General features: G+C 49.9%; 1 protein-coding gene across 1 annotated transcript; it reads left to right on the top strand.

Moving 5' to 3' along the window:
- Window positions 1-7,513: 7,513 nt before the first annotated feature.
- TFE3 (transcription factor binding to IGHM enhancer 3) lies at window positions 7,514-17,435 on the top strand. The gene is made up of 10 exons (XM_065901398.1): window positions 7,514-7,629; window positions 9,904-10,017; window positions 10,992-11,295; window positions 11,959-12,204; window positions 12,283-12,387; window positions 14,587-14,704; window positions 15,062-15,118; window positions 15,296-15,371; window positions 16,360-16,507; window positions 16,992-17,435. Exons 1-10 carry the CDS (start codon window positions 7,514-7,516, stop codon window positions 17,433-17,435), a joined length of 1,728 nt encoding a protein of 575 aa, XP_065757470.1.
- Window positions 17,436-17,977: the final 542 nt, after the last annotated feature.

The raw sequence follows: 17,977 nt of genomic DNA, 5'->3' as shown, positions 1-17,977 counted from the left end.
TCCTTTTATTGCTGAGAATAGTATTCCAATGATCTTTCACTGCCCCCCAAATCACCTACTAATAGCTCCTCAACTATAACGCATAAAATCCCTCTGACATCCAGACCTCCAAACAGGCCGCTGAACTACATCCCAGACTGTACCCACCAACCTTCAACTATATCCCCAAACCACACTATTGATCCTCAAACTTCCTCACTAAACTACCCAACCAGGTCCTCACCTTCAACCCCAAACCTTCCAACTGACCCTACCTTACCCTCAAACTGCCCTCTAAATCCCAAGAATATCCCCAAAGTGCCCTTTCAGTGATACCCAACTCTAATCCCAAACTACTCTCCAATAATTACAAATCTCGCCCCCCCAATTTCCCTTCCGAGAGCCCCCAACTCTGCCTCTAAATACCCCTTAACTACCTTCCCTTGGTCCCACAGCTACAGCCTCAAACTATACCTCCAAACCACTCTTCAATGACGGCTATAGCTGTCTTAAATAACAGTTGGCCTCCATATCCAGTGGTCCCACATCCAGGGATACGGATGGCTAACTGTACTATGCTATTTTATATAAGGGACTTGCACATCCTTGGATTTTGGTATTCACATATGGGGGTGTCCTGGAACCAATCTCCCCATGGATTCTAAGGGACATGCAACTATAACCACAAAACATCTTCCAATTTTCTCCAATCGTACCACCCAAACCACCCTTCAAGAACCATACCTCCAAACCACACTCTGGTGACTCCCCCAACCCCACCTCAGTCTTCCCTTTGATGGCTCCAACTGTACCCAAACACTTTCAAATGCCCCAATTATACCCTCAAACTGCCCTCAATCACCTCCAAGCATACCCCTAAGTCCCTCCAACAACCCCAAATCTACCCCTAAGCCATCTATATTAGCTTCCTGTGGCTGCTGTGATGAATTACCACAAATTTGGTGGTTTAAAACATAAGAAAAATTTTAAACAACATAAGAAATTTATTCTCTCAGTTCTGGGGGCCAAAAGACCAAAATCAAGGTGTCAGCCAGGTCATGTTCCCTTCAGAGGCTCTAGGAGAGAATTTGCTTGTTGCCTCTTCCTCTTTTGGTGGCTATCAGCATTCTTTGGCTTGTGGCCACATCACTACAATCTCTGCTTGATTGTCACATTGCCTTCTTTTCTGTCAAATCTGCTTCCGCCTCCCTCTTACGAGGACACTATGGTTACGATTAGAGTCACCTGGATAATCCAAGATAATCTCCCCATCTCAAAATTCTTACCTTAATCACATCTACAAACTGCAAAGTCCCTTTTCTTTTTCTTTTCTTCTCTTTCTTCCATCTAAGTTACATTCAAAGGTTCCAGGAATCAGGATGTGCATATCTTTGGTGGTGGCATCATTCAGCCTACAACAGTACACCATTTGGCCTCCAAAGATGCACATCCACTCTATGTGAAAAACACATGTACCTTATCCCAATACTCCCAAAATTTCAACCCATTACAGCATCAACTCAAGTTCAAAATCTGACTTTAATATCATCAGCTCAGAAGTTTCAAATCTCATCATCTAAATAATGTAAATCAGGTATGAGTGAGCCTCTGGGTATGATCCACCCTGAGGCAAAATTACTCTCCAGCTCTGGACTTGTGGAACTAGAAAACAAGTTATCTGTTCCCAAAACACAGTGGTGGGACAGGCATAGGATGAGAGTTATAGACATTCCTATTCCAAAAGGGAGAAAACGGAAGGAACAAAAGTGTCACTTGTCCCAGGAAATGGTGAAATCCAGCAGGGCAAGTTTCATTCAGTTTCAAGGCCTGGGAATAATAAATCCTCTGTGGCTTGATGCTCTACCTCTGGGCTCAAGGCTGTGTCCTAAGAGTCATTCTTTCTTTCCCTTGAAGGGTAGCACATGTTTGCTGCTGAGTAGTTTTAGCCTGTATCCTTCCAGTAAAATTTTGGGAGTCCAAAATCCTTCCTTAATTTCATCCTATCTCTTTTTTTTTTTCAAGCCAATCAGGCAGTGTTTCTGTCAGTATAACATTCTGAAAAATCTTTTGGATCTCCCATGGAAGGCACAAGGATTCACATCATTAGACAAGAGGGTTCTCCTCAAATTTTTCATGGATAATCCCATCTCTATTCCTGACTTCTACTGAGATGGTTGAGAGGATCCATGAGTCACACACAAAATCTCTTTAGTACTAGCAAAAGGCTGTTCAGCCACACCCTTGGCTTTCTCTCCAGAGCATACTTTCCTGACAGTGAATCTCCTAAATTTTATGTCTTTTACAATCTGGACAGCCTGAGAATTTTCCAAATTATTAAATCCTGGATCCATTTTGCTTAACAGTTCTTCCCTCAATTTATCTCTTTCCTTTCACATTTTACTATAAGCAGCAAGAAGAAACCAGGCAGTACCTCAACATTTTCGTTGGAAATCTCCTCAGCTAAATATTCAAGTCCATCACTTACAAGCTCTGCTTTCCACACAACTGTAGGACACAATTCAGCTAAGTTTTCTGCCTTATATAATAAGGATTTTCTTTTCTCCAGTTTCCAATAACATGTTCCTCATTTCCTTGAGCCCTGTTAACAGCAGCACCTGTAACATTAATATTTCTACCAATATTCTGTTTATGATGATATACGTATTCTCTGAGACAATGTATGCTTTCTCTACTGTGCTCCTCATTTCCTTCTGAGCCTTCACCAGCAGTGCTTTTAACATTCATATTTTTCCTAGCAGTCTATTCAAGGCAATCTAGGCTTTTTCTATCATGTGCCTCAAAATTCTTCCAGCCTCTACCCACTATCCAATTCCAAAGCCACTTCAATTTTTTTAGGTATTTGTTGCAACACGTTATGGAATTAATTGTGTTCAACCCCCCCATTCATTTGTTGAAGCCCTAACCCCCCAAATGATTGTATTTGGAAATAGGGTTTTTAAGCAGATGATTAAGGTTGAATGGGGTCATAAGGGTGGAGCCCTTATCCAATAGGAATGGTGTCATTATGAGAAGAGGAAGAGACACCAGGAGTGCACATGCACAACGGAAAGACCACGTGAGGACACAGCAAATATCAGTCATCCGCAAGTCAGGAAGACGGCTCTCATCAGAAATCAACTCAGATGGCACCTTGATCTTGGACTTCTAGCCTCCAGAACTGTGAGAAAATAAATTTCTGTTGTTTAATACTACAGTCTGTGGTATTCTGTTATGACAGCCCAAGCAGACTAAGACACAGCAGCATCACATATCCAGGTACCAAAATCTATATTAGTTTCCTGTGGCTGCTGTAACTAATTACCACAAATTTGGTGGATTAAAAATATAAGAAATCTATGGGACTTCCCTGGCAGTCCAGTGGTTAAGACTCCACACTTTCAATGCAGGGGGAGTGCATTTGATCCCTGGCTGGGGAACTAAGATCCCACATGCTGCGTGGCACGGCCAAAAATTAAAAAAAAAAAGAAAGAAATCTACTTTTTCATGGTTCTGGGGGCCAGAAGTCCAAAATCAATTCCACTGGGCAAAATCAAGGAGTCAGCAGGGCCATACTCTCCCTGGAGGCTCTAGGGGAGAATCTGTTGCCTCTTCCAGCTTCTGGTGGCTGCTGGCATTCCTTGGCTTGTGGCCATATCACTACAATCTCTGCTTCTGTGGTCACAATGCCTTCTCCTTTATGGTTTGTCAAATCTGTCTCTCTTCTTTCTTCTTATAAGGGCTTACAATTAGATATTACAATTAGATATTAGGTTCCATTCAGATAATCCAGGATAATCTCTCTATCTGAAAATCCTTAATTTAATCACATGTGCAAACCATTTTTTTTTTTTTTGACGTATAAGCTAACATTTACAGGTTCCAGGGATTAGGACATGGATATCTTTTGGGGGGGGCATTAGGCTACCACACTATCCTGTGACAGTTAACAGTTCTATTAACAACTCCTTAAATTACAAAAGACCACACACTAACCTTCCATAGTCCCTCCAACTGCATCTCAAACCATCTTCCAATCCCCCGGAGAGTATTCCCAATTTACCCTCCAATAGCTGCCACCTGCACTCTTAAACTGTCCTCTGGGGCTTCCCTGCTGGCGCAGTGGTTGAGAGTCTGCCTGCCGATGCAGGGGACACGGGTTCGTGCCCCGGTCTGGGAAGATCCCACATGCCGCGGAGCGGCTGGGCCCGTGAGCCATGGCCGCTGAGCCTGCGCGTCCGGAGCCTGTGCTCCGCAACGGGAGAGGCCACAACAGTGAGAGGCCCGCCTACCGCAAAAAAAAAAAAAAACAAAAAAAAAAACTGTCCTCTGACAGCCCCATTCCTCTTGAAGACGTGGTGGTCCTTTAGTGGTGTGCCAACTGTCCTGTAATAGACCCCAAACCACCCTCAATCACCCCTCATATCTCTCTATAAACATCCCCAATTTCACCATCCAACTGCCCTCTCTTCTCCCTACATATCTCCCATTCACCCCGCTCCTCAGTTGCGTTGCAAAGAAACCCCAGCTTCCAGAGAGAGACAGAGACAGAGACAGAGAGCACGCAGCAATGAAGACCCAATGCAGCCAAAAATAAATAAATAAAATAAATAAATAAATGGAAAAAAAGATGGCAGCCTCGGGCTTCCCTGGTGGCGCAGTTGTTGAGAGTCCGCCTGCCGATGCAGAGGAGGCAGGTTCGTGCCCCGGTCGGGGAAGATCCCACATGCCGCGGAGCGGCTGGGCCCGTGAGCCATGGCCGCTGGGCCTGCGCGTCCGGAGCCTGTGCTCTGCGACGGGAGAGGCCACAACAGTGAGAGGCCCGTGTACCACAAAAAAAAAAAAAAAAGAAGATGGCAGCCTCATTCAAACTAAGAAAAATACAAAAAAAAAATTTTTTTTTAAAAAGTGTGCCTGGGTTCCAATCCCAGGTTTTATAAACTGGTGTGACCTAGGGCAAGTGACTTAACTTTGCTGTACCTTGGTTTCCTAATCTGTAGGTTGGGAAAATAAATGGAACCCTCCTCAGAGGTCTGTTGTGAGGATTAAAATGAATGAATACAGATAAAATGCCAAGAATGACCGATAAATGTTGCTTATTGTTACTTTTCTTTATAGCTTTCGCTTTTTGTATCCTGTTTAAGAAGGCCTACTTTTTTGCCAAAGACTTAAACATAGTCTCCAAATATATTTTGTTCTGATATATATATATATATATATATATATTTTTTTTTTTTTTTTTTTTTTTTTTTTTGCGGTACGCGGGCCTCTCACTGTTGTGGTCTCTCCCGTTGCGGAGCACAGGCTCTGGACGCGCAGGCTCAGCGGCGATGGCTCACGGACCCAGCCGCTCCACGGCATGTGGGATCTTCCCGGACCGGGGCACGAACCCGTGTCCCCTGCATCAGCAGGCGGACTGTCAACCACTGCGGCCACCAGGGAAGCCCTGTTCTGATATTTTTTATAGGTTCTTTTTTAATGGTTAGGTCTTTAGCCAATCTGGAATTAATTTTTCTGAATTGAGTAAATTAGGAATCTAATTTACTCCCCCCAAAAGACACTCATTTCTCCCCAAACTACTTTAGTAAATAGTTCATCTCTCTCCCAGTGACTTGAAATATCACTTTTGTCATTTATGAATTCCCACAATACCTAGGTGGATTTTTGGATTTTTTTTTCTGTATCATTGATCTAGTTTTCTATTCCTACTCCCATAACACGATGTTTCTTTTTATGGTTGTATTTCCCTGTGCTTACTTTATTTTATTTTATTTTATTATTTTTGGCTGCTCAGCACACGGGATCTTAATTCCCCGACCAGGGATCCACCCGCTCCCCCTGCAGTGGAAGCGCGGAGTCCTAACCACTGGACCTCCAGGGAAGTCCCACAATGTTTTAATAACTAGAGCTTTGTCAGATATTTTGAATCTGGTAAGATGACGCCCTCCTCTTTCTTTTTCTTTTATAAAATTAGATATTCTTGTGTATTTAAGGCACCGTAGGAATTTTAACATCAGGTCTACAAGTTTCATTTTGCAAATTTTATTGGTAATGTGTTGATTTTTTAAAGATTAATTTTGGGAAGAATTGTCTTTATTATGTGGGTAATGTTTGTGTGTGAGCATATGGGGATGTGCGTGTTTACCAAGCCAACTTGGGAAATAAGGGTGCCAATACAGGAAGGTGCAAGGCAAATGGGCACTCAGCGAAGTTCCCAGTGGTCCAACTGATGAGCATGATCTCGGGATGTTGGGAGGGATAAAGGGAAGGTTGTAGGTCTGGGTATTTTGTGAGCTGACTGTGCATCTGAACGTATGGGTGGGACCCTCTGCTGTGTGCAAGCCGGCTTGCATGTATCTAGCACACAGAGGAGCTCAATAAATGTTAAATCAGTGCTCAAATGAGTGAATCAGTTTTTGGAGAGATTATTGTATGTCAAACAACCTGCTAGCACTATTCAAAAATAACCTCCAATCCTCATAACAACCCTGTCAAACAGGTATTATGACCCCCATTTGACAGACCAGTAAAGCTGAGGCTCAGAGAGGGGAAGTCCCTTGCCCATATTCAAACCTTGGTCTTTATAATTCCAGAAGTCAACCACAGAAGGGGCCAGATCTAATTTCCATCCTTCCACTCATGCATCCATCTGCCAAGGATTCACTAAGCACCTACAGTGCAGCGCAACGACCTAGTACAACAACCGCTCTAAATGACATAGAGTAGGCGGACCGCTTCCAGGAAAACCAGCTGGGCGGCTGGACTGTAGGTACCAAAAGGGTGGGGTTTCTGGCGCGCACCTTCCGGGAATGTAGCTGCCTAGGCCTCAAGGCTATATGGCTTTGGCTGAGGAGGCACCGCTAGATCAAAGTTGTAGCGCGGTTTAGAGAGTGGATACTATGAATATTGGCCTATAGGGGGCGCGTTTCCGAAGCTAGAAGCATGTCCTGGAGACCCTCCGCGCGCAGACTGGCCATCAGTACGCAGGCGCAGAAGACCCAAGGAGCGGTTTAATATCTTGCGGAGGGATAATTTGAGAGGAGGAGGCGTGGTTCAATCTAATTACCTCTCATTGATTTGCCTCTGTCTCTGAGGGCGTGGCCTCGGTGCCCCCTTCTCGGAATAAGGGCCTGCGGAATCTAGTTCTCTCTCGGCTTCGGAGGCGTAGCTTAGGGCGGGCCCTTGAGCCACCCCTCAACGATTGGCCGCCTCACCCAGAGGGCGTGGCCCAGCGAGCTGTCTATCCTCAGTGCGGTCACTTCCTGTGGAGTTTCCCCAGCCCAGGGAGGAGGGGGAAGAGGACGAGGGGGAGGAGGGCGGTCGTCCGGGGTTAGGTTGGGGGGGCGGTTTGGTCCGTTCTGGGCGGGGGATGACTCACAGCCCATCCCATCTCCCCGACGCCGCCCGCCCGCGCAGAGCTCGCTCCATGGCTTAGCGGAGGAGGCGGTGGCGAGCGGGGGAGGGGGACTCTTATTTTGTTAGGGGGACCGGGCCGAGGCCCGACCGGCCTGGCAGGGCTCGCCCGGGGCCGGGCGTCATGTCTCATGCGGTCGAGCCAGCTCGGGACGGCGTAGAGGCCAGCGCGGAGGGCCCTCGAGCCGTGTTCGTGCTGTTGGAGGAGCGCAGGCCGGCCGACTCGGCCCAGCTGCTCAGGTGCGGGACCGCCTGGGACCGGTAGTGCTAACTGGGATTCCCGGGGGCCTTATCTGGGGGCAGCGGGGGCCCAGGACTGTGATTGGAGGCCCCGGCCTAGTCTTGGAGGACGTCTGAGCGCCTGACTTGGGGGGGCACCTAAGGAATCTGGCGGTGGCTTGCTTGGACTGAGGCTTAAAGGAGTCGTGGAAGTGCAGTAAGGGAGGCCTAGTTCAGATTTGGCGGGGGCCCTTGACTCGGTCTCGAGGGGCTGATTCTGTTGTGTCCAAAAACTAGTCTAGGGTAGCTGAACTTCAGGGACTGAGACTCTGACTAGAGGCTGAATTTGGGGTCTTTGAGTCAGATATGAGGGGAATGAATTTGAGGGGGCACTCTGTAGGTGAGGCACTGATTTTTAAGGGACTTTTTCCCTCAGAGAAGGCGTCCTGGGAGATAGAAGTGCTGTCTTGGGAGCTTGGTGACTCCCAGTGGCTGGTTGCTGGAGGCTGTGTTTGGGGATAAAATGACTCTGGAGGGATTTGGGGGTATCTCGGATATACTGCGTGGGACCAGCCTTGTGAGTGTGTGTGAGTGAACAAGAAAAGCAACATTCATCAAGACTTGATCAGAATAATCCCTTCGCCTGCCCACCCATCCAGCTGGGTAGTGGAAAAGCCCTCTTCCCACACCCCATAGGGGCTTGAATGGGAAACAGTCAGACAGACAGGCAATGGAGATGGTGCTACCTCTTAGCCCAGAGAAGGCCTCAGACCTTATTTGGGAACCCAGAGGAGGGTCTTGTTCTTGTTGCCACCTGCCCTAGCCTCTCAGCCAGCTCCTTTCACCCCCTACACACACACAGACACAGAGGTGTTTTTTTTTTTATCTCACCTTCCCAGTCTGTCTCTCAGGCCCTGGAGGCAATCTTGAATCTGACCCTAGAGCTGGAATGAGCACCAATTGCACCATCCCTGCCTGGGTGGGTCCTCTCTGACCTCTTAGCCTCACTTCCATCAGTGGGCCTGGAAGCCCCAGCCTTCTCTGTCCATACCCTGCTCATTCCAGTGCCCACCTCTTCCAACTTCTGTGCAATGGAAGTGTGAGCATGGGAGGGGGCTTCGCCTACTTTCTGCCTGGGATTGTGCTGAGCTCAGCGGCTCCCCAGCTTCCTCTTCCCGACTTCCTGGGGTGGTTTTAGGGCCCCGTCTGTGAGTGAGGAAAGGGAGGAAGACAGATTCTTGGGGAGGGGCAATTCAACGACAATCTCAGGATTCTAAATCTTTGACTAAATTCAAGGATGCATATCTATCTGCCTGCATGTTAATGTCCCCTACACACTAGGGTCTTGCAGCCAGCATGGAGGGTTGAGCAGGAGCCTTTCAATATATGAATTTACCATCTCCTGATGCCTTTATAGCAACCTAGATCATCACAGTAGTGGCGATAGTTGAAAGGGACTGGTGTACATGGCTTCTTAGTTTGTGTGTCAGTGGGTGTTGGTATTGGAGGTGTGTTTGTGTTTTGATCTATCGAAAAAACTGGAGAGTGCTGGGTAAGCTCCTCTGACCAAGAAAAGAATGTTCCTATAAAGCAGATCATCCACCCAAATTCTCCCTCTTGTCAATCCAGATTGTTGGACTGAGGGGAGCCTTTGTTATTTCCATCTTGTTTTTGGATGCGTGTTCACATCCCACAAACTCTGGCTGGGGCAGGGTTGGTGGCCGGGTGCTCTTTTGGGAAGTAGTGGATCCTTCAGTAAAGTGAATCAGCTACCCCAGTTCTCTTTGTGATGCATTCAGTTTGTGTTACAATGGACTGTTCTGCGGAGGGAAGCCCCTACCGTGCAGTATGCCTGTGGACCTATGTGGTCTCACATTCAGCAGCCAGGAAAACAATGGGGGGTGTGGGGGCTGGGAGAACTCTGAATGCAAAGTCAGGAATCCCACAAAGTGAATTGTCATTCCTCAATTCTTCGTTTCTATTCTCCTGAAACCCAGGTTGTACACCCAGGTGATTGTTAGATCGAGGATCTGGGGTTCACGCTTATTATTTTTAATCTTAAGGAACTATGGGTAACACGGAGCAAAAGAGAGTGGAGAGGGGAGAAGACATGGGAATTCATGGTGGTGGTTTCAGCAAAGTGGCTGAATGTGAGGGATACACTCTATTCTCCTCTCTCCTGGTGTATGCTTCTCTTCTCTTCTTTTCTCTTCTGTCTCTGTCTCTTGTCTCTCTCAGGGGAATGACGTCTCCATACAATCACTGACCATCACCCTGCCTTCCCCCCACCCTCAGCCTGAACTCTTTGCTTCCGGAATCCGGGATTGTTGCTGACATCGAATTAGAAAACGTCCTTGATCCTGACAGCTTCTACGAGCTCAAAAGCCAGCCCCTATCGCTACGCTCAAGGTATGTCTCCTCTCTCTGACTCCCCTCCCAATTCCTCAGGCCCCTCCATCCCCTCTTGACGGGCAGAGGCCCTCAGTGCCAGCCCAACCCATTCTCTCATCAGCCTGAATTTTTCAGATAGTAAAATTAAGAGCCAGAAAGAGCATGTGGAAAGCAGGAGGCCAAGCTAGGATTCTAGTATCTCAGACAAAATCTCCCCTGCTTCCTCCCCCACCTGCACATCCATTCATAGATAAAAATTGCAGCGTGCCTGGAGTTCCCAGACACAGGGTGTGGCCTGCTCAGGCCCAGCCCCCAAGTAGGCGGAGCCGTTCCCATAACCCCTGGTCACCCTCCCCCCAACTCAACAAATTCACCCACTCCCAGCACTTGAAGAACCCTTGCTGGTCTCTTCTTTCCCCCAAGCTTGAAAGTCTAAATGTGCTGAGTCATGGGCCTGGGCTCTAAGAGAGGGGAGGGGACCTGGAAGAGGGGCAGGAAGGGAGGATTGTGAAATCTCTGAGATTTTCAAGACTGACTAGCTCCTGGGACCAGAGGCCCAGGCAGGGGAGGAAGAAGGGCCTGCGGTTGCCCATATAGCCTGATGCCCACCCCCAGGAGCTCAGGGAGCATCTCCAGCCCCAAATTGAGCTTAATGAGCCCTCTGTGTCCGTATCTACTCCCACAACCTCAATTCTGTTTCCTTCTGCTCTCCTGTAAATAGCTCGCAGAGTTGAACAATGGTATCTCCGCTTGATATATGAACAGGCCCAAATCCAGGCTTCACCATAAGGACTGCAGGCTAAAGTTCCCCCACCAGACTGTGACCCCTGAGGGTTGTGACCAGGTCTGGTTCCTTTATCTCCCCTCCACATTGTGGCTTCTGAAGGCAGAGAACAGGCCAGGTTCCTATGTCTGCTTCATCACACTGTGACTCCTTAGGCTTGGGCCGAGACTTTTAGCTTACCTGTGGCCCCGTATTTCCCATTCCACAGCCTCCCAATATCACTGCAGGCCACCCCAGCCACCCCAGCTACACTCTCTGCATCACCTTCTGCAGGGGGCTCCAGGACCCCTGCCATGTCGTCGTCTTCTTCATCGCGGGTCTTGCTGCGGCAGCAGCTAATGCGGGCCCAGGCCCAGGAGCAGGAGAGGCGTGAGCGTCGGGAACAGGCTGCAGCCTCTCCCTTCCCTAGTCCTGCACCTGCCTCTCCTGCCATCTCTGTGGTCGGCGTCTCTGCTGGGGGCCACACATTGGGTCGTCCTCCCCCTGCTCAGGTGCCCAGGGAGGTGCTCAAGGTAAGGTGACATCCAGAGGCCCTGGGAGGGGCTCCTGGTGACTGAGGATTGGTCCTGGTGGCTTTGGGACGAGGTCCTAGGGGCTCTAAGGAAGGTCTCAGGTACTGTTAAAAGGGGGCTGTGCTAGTATCCCATTGTGTTTAGGGTTTCCAAGGCGTTCTTGTGGAGTTGTGAGGGGTTCTTGCGAGTCATAGGATGTCTTGGTGGATCATGGAGGCTCATGAGTGCCCTGAGTGGGCCCTGGAGTCTGTGAAGTGGCTTTGTAGGAAGCACTTCACATATGGTTATGCATTAGGAATTCTTTGGCCATTGGAGTGTCTTGGGAAGCCATGTATAGTTCCCATGTCTGTTAGGTGGGGTCACTAGTTTTGCGGGGGGCCTCTTGGGGACTGTGACAGGGTGCTCCAGAAACTGTGAAGGATTCTGCCACCCATGGGTAGATCTTGAGGGCTGTGAAGGATCTCTGAGAAAGGGAGTTTGGGTCCTAGGGGAGACTTTAATCAGTATTTGGGTGTGGGAGAGGGTTCTCAGATTCTGGGCCTGGTTTGCCATCTTGAGCCTAGGAACAGATGACTTCTGAGGGGCAAGCTGGGGCTCAGGGTCACCCCTCTGAGCCCTGTTCTGCCTTGTTCCCTCCCATCCTGTCTCCCCCACATTCCACAGGTACAGACCCATCTGGAGAACCCGACGCGCTATCACCTGCAGCAGGCGCGCCGGCAGCAGGTGAAGCAGTACCTGTCCACCACACTTGGGCCCAAGCTGGCGTCCCAGGCCCTCACCCCACCACCGGGGGCTGCTAGTGCCCAGCCACTTCCCGCCCCTGAGGCTGCCCATGCTACTGGCCCCACTGGCAGTGCTCCCAACAGCCCCATGGCACTGCTTACCATCGGGTCTAGCTCAGAGAAGGAGGTGAGTGGCTGCAGACGACCCTCCCATGCTCCCCCTGCCCCAGCTTCTTCTAAGGCTCTTCCATATTTCTTCTCCCAGATTGATGATGTCATCGATGAGATCATCAGCCTGGAGTCCAGTTACAACGATGAGATGCTCAGCTATCTGCCTGGAGGCACCACGGGGCTGCAGCTCCCCAGCACGGTGAGGCCCTGAGATGGGAGGTTGGTCTAAAAATTAGTGCATCTGTCTATCACTGAGGGATATCTTATATACACCCAGGCAGGCTAGCTGTGTACATAAGAGACTGTCACCTTGGATTGTACTGAGATAGAGATAGAGGCTGTATGTTGAGAATGGGGCACACCAGTGCCCTGGGGCCATGTTGCACTGCATGGAGAGGTGAACCTTGTAGATTTTGATATCTACACGGTGGGGACTTCATGGAGCTATTAGGGCATACCGAAGCACTGAAGCTTCACTGTGGGAGGGACCAAGAGGTGGGACTCTTGTAGCATTTTGTTTGTTTGTTTGTTTGGAGTATAAGACAGGTTTCTTTTTATTAAGTTTTCCTAAACTTGTCTCACGTTTACTGAATGTTTTTCTTTGTGTAAGAACGTAACCTGGAGCTTTAAAAACCAATTTGGACAATGCAACCTGGATAAATGCTTGTCTGCACACAAGTCATCGATTACCATTCTCTGGCCTGGCCGCCATGTAAATCCAATTGGTCTTAAAGCCTATCTAAACAGAGAGCAAGCAGACCACATCATCTTATTTCTAGTTTAAACTTTAAACCTCAAATTCACCCCTATCCCAAGACCCACACCCTCCCCCACACACAAAAGAAACTTTTTAGAAGAAATGGCCATTAAGAACTGAGTCAGTTGCATAAGAATTGGCTTAATCCTGCAGCCAGCACTCCAAAGTAGCTCTTGGCTTCACAGCAGGCCAGCTGGAACTCTTGAAGCAGGACAGGTAGAGAATGGATAGAGGATGCTCTAAGAACAGGGCCAAGTCCTGGTGCTGCGAGGCTTCCACACATGCTTACACTCCAACATAAATACACTTCCACCTTCCTCCCCTAAGTGATGTTTCTCTATAGCACTTTCGAGCTTGTAACTCTCTAAATTTTTTAGTGCAGAGATGGACAGAAACTTATTCTAAACATGCAAGGTATAATCTTAATTCTAACAACATAGGCCAAAATTAACAGAGAAGCTCTCTGTTATACAGATTATCTTGTAGCGTTTTGAATGTACCAGGACATTCAGGTCATGAAGACACACGCAGACCATGAAGTGATTGGAACATAATATGCCAAAGGTGTCCAGATATGATGTGGTTGGACCTTGAAGTGACTAGAACATACCACATCTCTTAAAGTGAACTGTGCCGAGAGGCTGGGTCCTTGTAAAGACTTGATAAAACTTTCTAGAGCAGGAGATGCACCAATGAATTTTAACATTCTGGTTCTGAACATTCCAAGAGTCTCATAACTCGTTTTGGGACATACCAAGTGCCTATAGCTTTACTTCTTTCCAACTTATCAAGAGGATAGAAGCACATGTAAAAATGGTACCAATTTATCAGGATTTTTCATTGATTTGGGCACAGCTAGAGATTGGATGGATCCAGCAGTCTAGTGGGGGTTTCAGGAGATGAAAACTCATCAAGAGGTGGGACTGATTACTTATGGATTAGTTCATTGCCCTAGGGTGTATCCAGGAGAGTGTGAAAGAGAAAAAAAAAAACTAGGCTGACATAAAAACAGTGCTTGTTGAGTAGTTGGACGAGAAATCCTGAGAGATCGGAATGTGCAAGAGGGTGCCAGATCAGAACTTCGGTGCATGGCAGCCGGAGACTATATGCAACGCAGTCACAGCAAAAGACTGGAGATTGGGCTGGAGCTCTCCGAAAGGCCAGATTTTGGGTGGAATGTTGCCATGACAATTTCCCAAGGTCTGAGAAGACTGGGTTGGAGTGTTCCAAGAATGCTGAGTTGGAATGTAGCTCTAGGAGTGGCTGAAATGTTGCATTGGAGCTGACAAAGACCTGAGAAGGGTGGTTTTCTGGTACTTCTCAGAGCCAGTGCCGGGGTTTGGGAGAGGGGCTTCAGAAGTCACTGGGGGATTCGAGGGGCTGTGGGGACACGATGAGCAGGCCAGGCAGGCTCTAGTCCCCCAGCAAAGCAGGGTAGGTCCCCTTGACCCTGTCTTCCCTGTTGAGTGGCTGTGTGAAATTCCCTTGAAGGAGAAGGAAGGGTTTCCATGCTGGGCCAGCCAATCCTTGCATGAGGGGGCCCATCTTCGGGGTGTGTGGAGGGTCAGGAACCTGGTCGAAGAAGGGGCCAAGCCTGGGGTCTGTTTCCAACCATCATTTTTCTGCTCTCCCTGCCTGCAGCTGCCTGTGTCAGGGAATCTGCTTGATGTGTACAGTAGTCAGGGCGTGGCCACGCCAGCCATCACTGTCAGCAACTCCTGTCCAGCTGAGCTGCCGAATATCAAACGGGAGATCTCTGGTAAGGGCTAGGGTCTTGGCCCCGTGCAAGTATCATATACCCCAGGGTGAGCCCCATATCTACCAGGTCTGGGGGTCAGGCCTGATTCTAAGGGAAGAGGGTTTAAACAGACAGAAATGGGGGCTGTTTGCCATCTTTGTCCATATGGCCCGTGGTCCTGCTTTCACTCCACTCCCTCTCCTCTTGGGTTTAACAAGTGGCCTGTCACCATGGCTTCTTTAAAAACTGTAAAAATGGTGGCACTTCCCTTGCCTGCGCCCACCAAAGCCTACCCCAGTGGCTGCACATGCTGCCCACCGTCGTCTGTCATCTTTCCCAGGCCCAGAGGCCCTGACCACCTCCTGCACTCTCTTCCAGAGACAGAGGCCAAGGCCCTTTTGAAGGAACGGCAGAAGAAAGACAATCACAACCTGAGTGAGTGAGAGCGCGTGCTCCTGCCCACGTGCTGTGCAGCCCAGCCTCACTCTGCGCCCGGCCTTCCTTGGGGGCCTCTCCCTGCAGCAGCCTCCCAATTCCCCAGTTTCTCCTCTTCGCTTCTCAGCCTATTGACGACCCTTTCCCACTTTCTCTTTCTCTCCCCCGCCTTCAAAGTTGAACGTCGCAGGCGATTCAACATTAACGACAGGATCAAGGAGTTGGGCACCCTCATCCCCAAGTCCAGTGACCCGTGAGTCTGGGCCAGGAGCCCCAGGCCGGTGGAAGGTGGGGTGGGGGCCCCACTCCCTGAAAGTCATTCCCGGGTGGGCCCGCCCTAAGTGGGAACCACCCAGGCAGTCCTGCTCCTTTGCCCCTTTCTCACCCAGCTTTCCTCACCCTGAGCAGGGTGGCAGCCCCTCACCGTGTTCCCATCTAAAATGTTAGGTGCATGACATTATGGTCCATGACATTATGGTCCACGTCATCTGCCCCCCTGTACGACATAGACAGTTTTCCGCTTATTTAGTACCTCCTTTATTTACTCAAAAAATGTATTGAGCTGCTTCTGCTTTGTGCCAGGTACCATGCTAGGCCCTGAGGATACCAGAGGGAACAAAATGCACAAAAATCCCTGACCTCATGGAACTGATGTTTTAGTGGGGGCAGACAGACAGCAAAGAAGATAAATATGTAAACTCCGGTGGTTATGATGAGTGTTGTGGAGAGGAATCAAGAACGGAGGGAAGATGGGATATTGGGGAGGGTCACAGTTTGGGGTGAGGAGGGTGGGGACAGGGCAGGCCTCAACTGATGAGGAGATACTTGAATAAAGAGCCTAAAGAGGTGAGGCAGGAACCATCTGGGTGTCTGAGAGAAGAGTGTTCAAGGTGGAGGGCAGAGCTGGGATGGAGGCCCTGAGGTGGGAATGATTTTCCATGTTCTAGGAGCATTGAGAAGCCAGTGTGGCTGCAGTGAGATGAATCAGATGGGCATGGGTAAGAGGAGCAGTATGGGATCAGGTCAGAGAGGGCTTTCTGGGTTCGGGGTGTGATGGGGCGTCACTGGAAGGTTCCAGGCAGGTGGTTTTCATCCGAGCATTCCGTACCCTTGATGTCCCTCTGCCTCAAGTTGTAGGCATGTGGCGGGGTGCTCCATCTACCTGGTGCAATCGCCCCCTTCAGCTCCCGAGAGACTCCATGTGCAGCATTCCCTTCTTTCCTCCCCCTTGGGCCCCACAGGGAGATGCGCTGGAACAAGGGCACCATCCTGAAAGCCTCTGTGGATTACATCCGCAAGTTGCAGAAGGAGCAACAGCGCTCCAAAGACCTGGAGAGCCGGCAGCGATCCCTGGAGCAAGCCAACCGCAGCCTGCAGCTCCGAATTCAGGTCTGGAAGGAGAAGGCGGTGGCAGGGGTGAGGGGGGCTTCCTGGAGGCAGAGGCAGAGGGAGAACAGGCTAGGATTTCTCCTTCTGGCATATTTGGGGGATCCCCAGGCTTCCTGACTCACACGATGATGGTGATGTTAAGTAGTAATCATAACGTTAGCAAGAATAATAATGAATATTGGTTAACAGACACAGTGTTTTATCTTGTGCCATGCACTATGACAAGAGCCTTATCTCCGTTTACTAAGTTAATCCTCACAACAATCCTGTGAGACAGGGACCATTATTATACCCACTTTCTAGGTTGGGACTCTGAGGCTCAGAGACGGTAAGCAACTTGCCTGAAGTTACGCAACTAGTGAATGGCAGAGGCTGAATTCGAACCCAGGCAGCCTACCCTTTTAACTGTTATATCCTCTGCCTCTGAGGGACTCTGAACTCCATCTTATCCCACCCCCACCACCCACCCCCCTACGTTTTGCAGGAGCTAGAACTGCAGGCCCAGATCCATGGTCTGCCAGTGCCTCCCACCCCAGGGCTGCTCTCACTGGCCACAACTTCAGCCTCTGACAGTCTCAAGCCAGAGCAGCTGGATGTTGAAGAGGAGGGCAGGCCAGGCACAGCAACATTTCATGCAGCGGGGGGACCTGCCCAGAGTACTCCCCATCAGCAGCCCCCAGCGCCACCCTCAGATGCCCTTCTGGACCTGCACTTTCCCAGCGACCACCTGGGGGATCTGGGGGACCCCTTCCACCTGGGGCTGGAGGACATTCTGATGGAGGAGGAGGAGGGGGTGGTGGGGGGACTGTCAGGGGGCGCCCTGTCCCCACTGCGGGCTGCCTCCGATCCCCTGCTTTCTTCAGTATCCCCTGCAGTCTCCAAGGCCAGCAGTCGCCGCAGCAGCTTCAGCATGGAGGAGGAGTCCTGATCAGGCCTCACCCCTCCCCTGGGACTTCCCCACCCAGGAAAGGAGGACATGTCAGGATGAGGCCCCGCCTTTTCCCCCACCTTTTCATGAGATTGCCCTGCCCAGGTGTACTGGGGGAAGAGGAGACTGATGAGGCCCCACCCCTATAACCAGGCAAGGAGGAGGAATCAGATGAGGCCCCACCCCTTCCCCACAGGACAGGCCAATGCAGGTATTTCAGACATGGAGAAGGTAGGGGCATCAGGGCCTGTCTCTTGCAGAACGCAGCCTCACCCCTGCTCCGTGGGACCCGCCCTTGCCCAGGTGAGGGAAGGAGACGGGATGAGGTAAGCCCCTGGCCCCTAGGGACTGTCCTAGCCATGTTTCCTGGGATAAAGAGTGTCAGGATACTGTTCCATTCCCTCTCTTGGAACCAACAGTCTAGTCTATCCTGGCAAGGAAGAGGAGTCAAAATGGAGGTCCCACCCTGGGGGTTTAAGCGCTGCCCCTTCCCCATGAACCCTGCCCTGCGCAGGCAAGGAACAGAAGTGAGGATGAGAGCC

This window comes from Phocoena phocoena, chromosome X, assembly GCF_963924675.1.
Source record: "Phocoena phocoena chromosome X, mPhoPho1.1, whole genome shotgun sequence".
Taxonomy (NCBI): Eukaryota; Metazoa; Chordata; class Mammalia; order Artiodactyla; family Phocoenidae; genus Phocoena; species Phocoena phocoena.
The sequence above is the reverse complement of the archived record's forward strand: the minus strand, read 5'-3'. Positions and strand labels throughout refer to the sequence as shown.